At 43.0% G+C, this 12,015-nt stretch overlaps 1 protein-coding gene across 1 annotated transcript in view; it reads left to right on the top strand.

Annotated features, from left to right (window-relative positions):
• Positions 1-12,015, top strand: part of LOC113615157 (zinc finger protein 420-like) — a 49,205-nt gene that overhangs the window by 26,947 nt on the left and 10,243 nt on the right. Inside the window, 4 exon segments of the mRNA XM_027097227.1 lie at positions 8,342-8,436; positions 8,712-8,849; positions 10,179-10,206; positions 10,798-10,889. Of these exon segments, the coding sequence (XP_026953028.1) occupies positions 8,342-8,436; positions 8,712-8,849; positions 10,179-10,206; positions 10,798-10,889 (353 nt within the window).

Below are 12,015 nucleotides of genomic sequence, written 5' to 3'. Positions count from 1 at the left end.
TCAGAATGAAGTCATTACAGCAATCAGTTATTACTGTTTCAGTTATTCTTGATTTGTGACAACTGTTCTTCACTATACCAACAGAATGTTTAAGTGGCTATAATAAAATCAGTCAATTGCATATACAATCTTGTATAATTATGTGAAATACTTCTAATACACTGACATTATTCCTTCCAAGTATATTTTTATATTAACATATACCTTGACATGCCTACCAACAATATCCTTTCCAACATTTATTCCGTATCATAATGTTGGTATGTGGACATTCCTTTTATTTTATGTATGCTGATATGCGTGGTGGTATCTCACTGTGGTTTTAATCTGCATTTCCCTAATGACTAACATTGAACCTGTTTTCATGTACTTATTTGCCATCAGTTAATCTTTAATGAAATATCTGTTCAAATCTGTGGCCCATTTAAAGTTGATTTGTTTGCTTTCTTTTGAGCTTTGAGTGCTCTTTATATATTCCAGATCAAATCCCTTTTCATATTTGTGAAATGCAAATTTTTTCTAGGCTGTTATCTTCTCATCTTAGGAGTATGTTCTGAGGAGTAGAAATTCTTAATTTTTGATGAGGTCATTATTTATCTTTTATGAATTGTGTTTTTGGTGTCATATCAAAAGAAACCTTTGCCTAACCTAAAGCTACAAATATTTTCTCCTAAAAGTTTTGTAGTTTTAGGTTTTACATTTAGCTCTATCATATTTTTGAGTCAATTTTTGTATACGCTGCAAGAGATGGATCAAAGTTGGTGGTTTTTTTTTTTTTTTTTTTTGCATATAGACATCCAGTTGTTCCAGCATCAATTGATAAAACACTTTCCATTCTCCACTGGATTGCCTTTGCTTCTTTTTCAAAAAAAAATCAATTGACCATATATGTACAGGTTTATTTCTGGACTCTAGTTTGTTCCATTAACCTTTTTCTGTCTTTATACCCAATACTCTCTTGATGACTGTAGCTTTATGAGTCCTGAAGTCAGGTAATGTAAGCCCTCCAACTTTACTCTTTTTCAAAATTGCTTTGGGACTTCCCTGGTGGTGCAGTGGTTAAGAATCCTCCTGCCGGGCTTCCCTGGTGGCGCAGTGGTTGAGAGTCCGCCTGCCGATGCAGGGAACACGGGTTCGTGCCCCAGTCCGGGAAGATCCCACATGCCATGGAGCGGCTGGGCCCATGAGCCATGGCCGCTGAGCCTGCGCGTCTGGAGCGTGTGCTCCGCAACAGGAGAGGCCACAACAGTGAGAGGCCCGCGTACGGCAAAAAAAAAAAAAAAAAAAAAGAATCCTCCTGCCAATGCAGGGGACACAGGTTTGATCCCTGATCTGGGAAGATCCCACATGCTGCAGAGCAACTAAGCCTGTGTTCCACAACTACTGAAGCCTGTGGACCCTAGAGCCCGCATGCCACAATTACTGAGACCACGCACCACAACTACTGAAGCCTGTGCACCACAAGAAAAGCCACCACAATGAGAAGCCCATGCACCACAACAAAGAGTATCCCCTGCTCGCTGCAACTGGAGAAAGCCCATGCACAATGAAGACCCAACGCAGCCAAAAAATAAATTTAAAAAAAAAAACACTTAAAATAAAAACTGCTTTGACTATTCAACTTTTGCATTTCCATATGAATGGTGAATCAGATTATTGATTTCTATTAAAAAGGCTACAGGGATTTTGATTGAGATGTTGTTAAATTTACAAATGAATTCTGGGAGAACTGATGTTTTAACAATATTGGGATTTCCAATGCATAAACATATCTCTGTATTTCTTCAACATTTCTCTCAACTGTGTTTTGTAGTCTTTAGTGTACAGGTCTTTTAAGTATTTCATTTTTTGGTGCTATTTTAATAAGTATTTTAATTTCAATTTCTGATTTTTAATGCTAGTATATAGAAATGTAATTGATTTTTTTTTTTTTCAGTACGCAGGCCTCTCACTGTTGTGGCCTCTCCCGTTGTGGAGCACAGGCTCCGGATGCGCAGGCTCAGCGGCCATGGCTCACGGGCCTAGCCTCTCCACGGCATGTGGGATCTTCCCAGACTGGGGCACGAACCCATGTCCCCTGCATTGGCAGGCAGACTCTCAACCACTGCGCCACCAGGGAAGCCCTGTAATTGGTTTTTATATATTGATCTTATATTCTGCAACCTTGATAAACATTTATTTTTAAAGTAATTTTTTGTACAATCCATAGGACTTTCTATGTAATCATGTCACCCACAAATACAGTTTTACTGCTTTCTTTCCAGTCTGCCTTTTGTTTCTTTTCTTTTTTTTTTTTTTTTTTTTGCGGTACACGGACCTCTCACTGTTGTGGCCTCTCCCGTTGTGGAGCACAGGCTCCGGATGCGCAGGCTCAGCAGCCATGGCTCACGGGCCCAGCCGCTCCGCGGCATGTGGGATCTTCCCTGTCCGGGGCACGAACCCGTGTCCCCTGCAACGGCAGGCGGACTCTCAACCACTGCGTCACCAGGGAAGCCCACTTTTCATATTTTGATGCAAAACTGAGATACATTTTTACAGCCACACCTCTCTTTCACATCGTCTATATGTATGAACGTGTAATTTGCAAAACTGGCCATGGGATGGGGCCCAGATATTTGGTCAAATATTATTCAGGGTGTTTCTGTGAGGGTGTTTCTGGATGGGATTAACATTTTAGAAAAGTAAAAAAAAATTTTCTTTGGCTGTGCTGCACAGCATGCAGGATCTTAGTTCCCCAACCAGGGATCAAACCCATGACCCTGCAGTGGAAGTGTGGAATCTTAACCACTGGACTGCCAGGGAAGTCCCGTGGGATTAACATTAAAATTGGTGAAGGGACTTCCCTGGTGGAGCAGTGGTTAAGAATCAGCCTGCCAGTGCAGGGGACACGCGCTCAAGCCCTGGTCCGGGAAGATCCCACATGCCTCAGAGCAATTAAGCCTGTGTGCCACAACTACTGAACCTGTGCTCTAGAGACCATGAGCCACGACTACTGAGCCTGCATGCCACAATTACTGAAGCCCGCGTGCTTAGAGCCCGTGCTCCACAACAAGAGAAGTCACCGGCATGAGAAGACCGTGCACTGCAATGAAGAGTAGACCCCGCTCGCCGCAACTAGAGGAAGCCTGCACGCAGCAACAAAGAACTGACGCAGCCAAAAATAAATAAATAAATAAATTTATGTTAAAAAAAATCATACTTTAAAATTGGTGGACTTTGAGTAATCAGATTGTCCTCTGTAATAAGGCCTGAATACAACAAAAAGACCAGCTTCCCCTGGGCAAGAGGGAATTCTCTCGCAGTGGCCTTTGGACTTCATCTGAAACATCAGCTCTTCCTGGCTCTACAGCAGATGGCCTTCAGGCTGGAGCTGAAACATCAATGTTCCTGGGTCTCAAGCCTGCCAGCCCACCCTGCAGATTTTGGATTAGCCAACCTCTGTAATCAAATGAACCAATTCCTTACAATACATCTCTATGTCTATATACGTCCTATTGACTCTGTTTCTCTGGAGAAAAACCTGACTAATACAAAGTGCCTATCTGTGTTTCTAGCTTGACCATGAACTCCTTATGGGCTGACACTCTATTTTATTGGTTTCTGAACTCTCAGGATCCAACATGTGCCTAGAGAATATTTGTTGACTAGAGTTAAACTGACAGTATTTTAAAACCATTAAGGACTTCCCTGGAAGTCCAGTGTTAAGACTTTGCCTTCCAATGCAGGGGGTGCGGGTCTGATCCCTGGTTGGGGAGCTAAGCTCCCACATGCCTCGTGGCCAAAAAACTAAAACATAAAACAGAAACAATATTATAACAAATTCAATAAAGACTTTAAAAATGGTCCAAATCAAAAAAAAAATCTTTAAAAAAATAATAAAATATAACCATGAATATCTCATCTTCCTGAAGTATTAAGTGGGACCCCCATCTGCACTGGACACAATCTCAGTAGAGATTTTATAGGAAATATTGTTGGTTTTTTTAATAAATGATAATTTTAAAAAAACATTTATTTATTAGGTTGCACTGGGTCTTAGTTGCGGCACGCGGGCTCCTTAGTTGCGTCATGTGAACTCCTAGTTGTAGCATGCATGTGGGATCTAGTTCCCTGACCCAGGATCGAACCAGGGCCCCCTGTATTGGGAGCGTGGAGTCTTATCCACTGTGCCACCAGGGAGGTCCCCAGGAACTATTGTTTTATATGAAATATATTTTCTGGTTCTTAGGGAGGGGAAATTCCTTATCTAAGATCCCAGGATTATTTTAACAGTCGTAAGCTTTGTTTTGCATCAATTTGCATATCGTATCTCTTAAAATGTGAGACAACTAGTATGACCTATTTCTCCCTGTCTTAGCCAACTGCTGTGATTTTTAAAGTATGTAAAAATTACAACAAGTTCCTACTGTATAGCACAGGGAACTATATTCAATATTCTTTAATAAACCATAATGTAAAAGAATATGAAAAAGAATACATGTATACATAATATATATATATATATATGAATCACTTTGCTGTACACCAGAAACTAATACAACATTGTAAATCAACTATACTCCAAAAAAAATTTTTTTTAAGTAAAGTATGTAACAATTACTAATAAAATCAGTTGCCCTTTCTTCTCTCTCCTGTTTGGGTAGAAAGTAGGCCGTTGCTCCTCTAGATTCTTAGTGTTTTGTGAGGCCTAGTTCTTAGAGTGTTGTCTAAGGCAGGCTGATGGCTTTTCATTTGACCTGTTCTGCTACCTGACCTTTATTCTTCCTCTTTGAGGTTGTCATCGGTCTGGAGAGCTGCCACCATCAGCAGGTACCATCAGCCTTCTTGTTGGCCGAAATATCAACAAATCGGGCCCAGGAGTCTCAGAGGAACCTCTGTGAAAAAAGGCCCCTAGAGCTAGTGCATCTTTAGGAGGCAGAGATAGGGATAGAATTTCCCAGAAAGGGTGGCTGTCACCCCTTCGTGTAAAACTGAGATGACGCCAGGGCCGTGTCGGCTACACCCCTGAATATACTATGTTCATTTGGCCAGCGAAGCCAGTGGGGTCCTTTGCTTGCTAATCATTCGTCGACTTGCTCAGGCATGCGGATGTCAAGGGGAGACTCACAAGGCCTCCAAGAGAGAAATCTCAGCTTCCAGGACATAGAGCCGTTGCACCTGGGGCCTCTGTCCGGAAGGTGGCGCTGCCGTACTGCGAAACAGCATTTCCCACGGTGATTTTTTTTTTTTTTTTTTAAACTGATGCCTTCTTCTTTTTTTTCTTCTTTTCTTTTCTTCTAGGATGCCATACCGTTTTCATTAGGAACCTCTGTCTCCCAACTGCCAAGGCTCACTTTGATGACGTCAACAACATGGATATTCTAAATTCTGAGTCCACCAAACGCAGTGTTGGGTGGAAAACTCCTACTCTCGCCTGTGTATCTCATCACCGGTTTCCTTCTCTAAGATAATCATAGTTCTACCAGAGTTCTCCTAAGGGCCCCACACCCAAAGTATTATATCAAAGAACTACAATGCCTTTTATGTTTCTGCCTGTTTTCCCAACAACCTGCCCAATCCTAGATCCAGGAGTCTTATGCATCTCTGATGACAGTGAATTCCAAACTTGGCTGTAAATCTGAATCACCTGACCAGAGGGTTACTTTAATTTTGATATTTTCTTACTCAATAATTTTAATTTTCTAGTGATTCAAATAAAACAAGAACATATTACTTTATGAAAGAGCAAAATATATATAGAGAGATCACTGTCTTCTCAAACTGTTTTTCAGTATTGTCCTCCCAAGAAACCTTTTTTAGACTTTTCTTTTTCTAATCATTCCCACCTCCATGAAATTTTAATACCACAGAAGTACTGTATATGTTTATATATATGTTTATGTATGTCTGTTTCTTTTAAAGAATAAAGGAATATTTTTCCCCCACCAAGAATCAATTTTTAAAAAAAATCATTTTTTGCCCCCTTGGGGATGATATCGCCCCAGTGGAGAACTATAATATGCTATATAATAATATACTAATATACAATAAATGGAGCAAAATTTCCTTTGGATAAGTCTTTACCGTTTGAAGATTCTTCCCAAGAAGTAACTAAAAATAACTTCGGTCTGAATGATTCCAGACACTTTTGTAAATATTATCACATACATACATAAATGTACTCATAAAAACCCAACAGGGATGGCATCAAACAAGAAAACTATAGACCAATATTATTTATCAATATAGATGCAGAACTTCCAAATGCAGTGTTAACAAATTTAATCTACCAACTTCATTGAAGAGTAACCCACCATAACTAAAAAAGGCACATCCCAGGAATAAATGATTGCTCACATTATTAACACAGCTCAGAAAATGAATAATTTAAAGAAGAAATGATCATCTCCGTAGGTTCCAACAAATAAATTTCATCCAAACCAGAGAAAACTGTCTGCAATTTCAAAATGGAATAAAATCTCTTAGTTTGATTCAAAAGCCTAACAATATTATTATTATTATTATTTTTTTTTTTTGCGTACGCGGGCCTCTCACTGCTGTGGCCTCTCCCGTTGCGGAGCACAGGCTCTGGACGCGCAGGCCAGGCGGCCATGGCTCGCAGGCCCAGCGTCCATGGCTCACGGGCCCAGCTGCTCCGTGGCACGCGGGATCATCCCGGACCGGGGCACGAACCCGCGTCCCCCGCACCGGCAGGCAGACTCCCAACCACTGCGCCACCAGGGAAGCCCAGGAAGCCTGATTTTTAATGGTAAATATTGATAGTATTTGTGGTCAAGACAGGAACAATACAAAGAGACCCATAATTACCATGACAAGTATTATATCAGAGAAACTTGCCAACACACTAAATCTAGAAATAAGAGGTAAATGTTGGATAGAAAAAGAAAAAAAAATTGTTATATGGTTGTACAGCTTAGACATTCAAGAGATTCAACAAACAAAATAATGGAACTGACAAGCGGATTAAAAACCCGGTCTGATCTAGAACAGAGGAAGAAACAATCTTACCCAAGTAACCAGTTAAAAATGTAATCAGAATAAAACAAAACAAAAAATCCTTCCCAATGGTGATGAAGCCAATATAAACCTTAGGAATAGATTTAGTATGAAAAAAATACTAGACTGGAATGAAATATATACCTATAAAATATTAATAAAGGAGAATGAAAACAACATGGTAAATGGAACGTTATATTCCTGAAAGGAAAAATTATTAATTTCAAAGATGTCTGTTCCCCCACCAATTAATCTATAAATTCACTAAAATTCCAATCCACGTACCAATAGTATTTATTAGGAGATTTTCCAAGACAATTTTAAAATCCACACAAAGGAGGAATCCACGAGAATAAATACCACAACTTTGCAAATGGTGAACGCTTACGTAGGAAATGTGGTACCCACTATCAAACACAGAAGTATAAAGTTCCCACTATTAAAACAATGTGATAGTTGTTCCGTAGAGAAGAGTGGGGTGTGAGGGTTGAAACAGACACCGAGTCCATAAATAGATGGATTGGATTCACGTATAGAGATTTACGATACAACAGATTTGGACATTTCAAATCAGCAGGAAAATAAGACTATTTATTCAGTAAATTGTCTTAGAATATTTTGGATATCCACGGCAGAATTGGTGGAGGGTAATACTTAAGGCGTCTCTGAGTTCAAATAGAAAAATGAGAAAATACAAACCGAAAGACTACATAAAAGTGTTACTACAAACAAGGTGAATACGAAATGGTAGAATATAACAGTAGATTCAACGTAAAGAATCTCCCGCCGCCCCCTTCCCCAAATGAGCCGATGTTGAAATTCAGGATGAAAGTTTGAATGATGGTTAAAGTTTGCAATGCCCTGACTACTCATTTTTTGACAATAAATATTCTAATTTCCTCTACTCTCTATTCCTCTTCCCTGTTTTCCCCACAGCCTTTTCAACATTCGATATACTATTTATTTTACTCATTCTTTGGTGGTCTGTTTCTATTCACTTGAAAGTAAGATCTGAGAGGTCGGGGGGATTTTGTGGGGTTTTTTTCCTCTGCTATATCCCTCTGAACGGCTTTTCCTTATTTACTCCAACTTCCAAAGCAGCTACTAATTTACCGTTTTCTTAGTCTCCCATACGACGGACCATTTACACTCTGGTCAGGGGCAGAATGGGGTTCAATTCCAGTGATCTGGTCCAAAGACGTGCGTCTCATATTCACTACTTCTGAACAGTGATAATAACGACATTCCCATTTTGCAGGTGAGAAGTGTAATAATTTGCTGTTATCACAGAGGTGATAGAGCCTATTCGGGGTTCCCTCGCTGATCTTGCTGCCATAAAACTTAGCACAGAAAGAAAATCACGTTCCCGCAGACAGGCTCAGAGGGCCGCACTCGGAGCGACACGGCGGTCACACGGACACAGACAGCGTCAAATCACAGGTACACACAGGAGCACACCAGGGGCTCCGCCGCACCTGGCTTAGACCCCGTAACTAGGGACATTTCTGGTCTCCAGGCGCGGGAGGGACAAGTGCGCATTCTATGGGCCTGCGCACACTCGCACCCAGCCACGCCACGCGCCCCGAAACCCTGGGCCCCGACCCCCGATCGTAGTCTTTCTGCTGAAACCCTGGGCCAAGACCCTCGAGCGTAGTCACATACCTGCGCAGGCACCCCCGCTCTGACGCTAAGGTTCCGCCTCCCATTCTCTACAGCCTAAGAACACGCCCCTCTCCGTTAAACCACGCCCCGTTCCACGCCCCTCGAGTCTAACCCCTCCCCTTATTCCGCCCACCTGGGAGATTCGGCGCCTGCGCACTCGGTTCCCGGGCGTCGGCTCCGAAGTCCTTCGGGTGAGTGCGGCTGGCTTCCGGGGGGAGGCCTCTGGGTTGTTTTGGGTGGTCGGGTGTCCAAGCCCGAGGGCGGGGCGGGGCGGGTCAGGGCAAGCGAGGCCAGCGGCTCGGACCTGGCCGTGAAGCCCTGGCCTGAGCGCCGCTGCGCCGTCTCTCCCGGACCGACTACATTTCCCAGAGGCCCGCGCAGGTGCGCCGAGGCCGCGGCTCGAACCGGGCTCTGGGCTGTGGGGCGGCTGGAGCGGCGTGGGGCGGCTGGAGCGGCGTGTGTGTGAGAGGCAAGACTGGACTGTGAAAAATACAGAGAGAGTGCGAGCGGGGTGTGTTGGTGTGGGTGTGAGAGAAACGGATGTGCCTGTGTGTAAGAGGTCAGCAGGTGTGGGGCCCCGGGAGAGACTGAGAGGGAGAGATCGTATTGAGAGCGGGTGTGTGTGTGTGAGAGAGAGAGAGACCTGACTGTGAGTGTGAGAGACCGAAAGCATGTTGGTGTGTGTGAGGGAAACGGGTGTGCCCGAGTGTGAGAGGTCAACAAGTGTGTGGGGCCCCAGGGAGGCTGAGAGGGAGAGATCGTGGGGGCGGGTGTGTGTGTGAGAGAGACCGAAAGCATGTTGGTGTGAGCGTGTGAGGTTATGACAGTCCGTGTGTGTCCGAGTGTGAGGGAGACCCCAGTGTGTATTGTGTGTGTGTGAGAGAGGTAGCAATTGCAGTGTTTGTGTATCTATGTGTGTGAGAATTCCGTGTGTCTCTGAAACAGAGATCATTAAGGATGTGTGTGAGAGAGAGAGAGAGAGGAAAACTAGTGATGTGTGTGACACCAAAGTGAGTAGGAGAGAGACTGTGAACCATGGATTGTCACAAGGCTTGCAAATATAGCTTCTGTGAGGTTGCGGAGAGTGTGGGTGTGAGTGAGACAGAGATGAGGGGCAGTGAGCCATGGGTGTGTGTGAAAGAATAAGATTGGGGGTATATGTGTGATGTTTGTGTATCACCATGTGTGTTTGTACCCATGGCCTCTCTGAGACTGTGATATATGTGACTGCATATGATGTGCCTTCCGTTGGGTGCTTGCGATTGTGTCCTCTGTGTAATCAGGAGGTATGTGAGGTCTTGTGTCAGTGTCTGTGTGTTACCCTGTATGGTTGTAACTGGCCCTGTGTGACTGTGGTGTGTGTGGGGAGACTACTTGGAAGGTTGATAGCTTTGGCTTCTTTGTGTGTGTTGCTTTATGGAATTGTGTGTTGCCAGGATAAGGATCCTGGAGTAGAATTCCCTGCTCCCAGTCCAAGAGTTCCAGTGAGAAGCAAGAGGTGGGGTGACTGGAGCTCCTGACTGAAGCAGGAGACACCCTCAGTTCTGGGTGACAAAAAGGAGGGGAAACCGAGGGGTTGAAGACAGAGATGAGAGTGAAGGTGGCAGAATTGAGTGCTAAAGGATCCACTGTCCCAGGGTGAGAGGAAAGCAAAGCCCCTGGGGGTTTGGCAGGAGAAGGTGGATAACCCTGGCCTCTGGTGGCATTTAGGAGTCAGATTTTCAAACTGAAGACTGTATCAAAGCATGAAGCAGGGACGCAGGAAGGGAAAGAGTACACCTTTACCTACAAAATATAAAATAGAGGAAACAGCTATTTCATGGGATCATTTTAAAAATAAGGTGAGAGAAGATAATCTATGCAGAGTACCTAGCAAGTCTCATTATTTTTATTCATAATAAGACCAAAGAATGGGAAAGCAACTTTTAGAAAAAAGATTAAATTTAGGACCTTGAGCATAAGAGAAACAGAGTTATAAGTTATACATCTCAACTGCCATCGGTTGCCCATAATCTCCCAGTTATGTGGGCAGTGGAAGCAAAGAAGGCTGGGAGGAAGAAGGAGAAGATGGAGTTTTTAGGCTGGTGATTCTGGGAGTGCAAAGGCCTCATCTTTTCACTCTCCTTTTTCTCCCTTCAGCCTTACCCTTCCAGGACAGTGCTGTTCCCCAAGAGAAAAGCCAGGAAAAGGAGGCGAAAATGACAGTTGAACTAGTGAAAGCCATACCTCAGGTTAGTTATTTCATTTCTCCTTCTTGAAAAGCAGTCTTACTGTTTAGGAATTTGTAAAGCTGCTTTCCTTTTGAAAATTCCCTGATTAACAGTCTTATCTAAGGGCCTGGTTCCCACTTCTCCCAGAGAGCACTGTCCTTAACTCAGACTGCCTAATGGGTAAATAAAACTGAGTGTGATGAGGCATAGAGCCCCCTCTTCTTCCCACTTCATTTTATTTATTTAATTTATTTATTTTTGGCTGCATTGGGTCTTCGTTGCTGTGTGCAGGCTTTCTCTAGTTGTGGCGAGCAGGGGCTACTCTTTGTTGCAGTGCATGGGCTTCTCATTGCGGTGGCTTCTCTTTGTTGCGGAGCACGGGCTTTAGGCGCGTGGGCTCAGTAGTTGTGGCTCACAGGCTCTAGAGCTCAGGCTCAGTAGTTGTGGTGCATGGGCTTAGTTGCTTCACGGCATGTGGGATCTTCCCAGATCAGAGCTTGAACCCATGTCCCCTGCATTGGCAGGCAGACTCTTAACCACTGCACCACCAGGGAAGTCCCTCTGTGAGTTTTTATTTTCTGATTTTTTTCCTCTTAATTTTGTCTTATGTGCCTCATTATTTTGAGTTAAGTGCTGGACTTTGTATATTTAAAAATCTTAGAGATAATTTAAAGCTTTGATGTCTTCCTTTTGATAGGGTTTACTTTTTTTTTTGGCTGCGCTGTGTGGCTTGCGGGATCTCAGTTCCTCGACCAGCGATTGAACCCAGGCCATGCAGTGAAAACCTGGAATCCTAACCATTAGGCAAGCAGGGAACTCCCTATAGGATTTACTTTTTAAAATAGATTTTTTAAAATAAACTGTTTTTAATAATAGAAAATTTGCTGATAGCAGGGAGGATCCTTATGCATCACACTCAGCTTCCCCTGTTTCTAACATCTTACATTAGTATGGGACATTTGTTAAAATTAATGAACCAATATTGATACATTATTATTAAGTAAAGTCCATTCTTTGTTCAGATTTCCTTAGTTTTTACTTAATATCCTTTTTCTGTTCCAGGATCCTATCCAGGATACCACATTACATTTAGTAGTTCTATCTTCTAGGTAGTTTTGTCTCCTTGTCTGTGACAGTTTCTCATACC

This window comes from Aethalodelphis obliquidens, unplaced genomic scaffold, assembly GCF_003676395.1.
Source record: "Aethalodelphis obliquidens isolate GAN/ISIS:26980383/991018 unplaced genomic scaffold, ASM367639v1 scaffold113, whole genome shotgun sequence".
Lineage (NCBI taxonomy): Eukaryota > Metazoa > Chordata > Mammalia > Artiodactyla > Delphinidae > Aethalodelphis > Aethalodelphis obliquidens.
The sequence above is the reverse complement of the archived record's forward strand: the minus strand, read 5'-3'. Positions and strand labels throughout refer to the sequence as shown.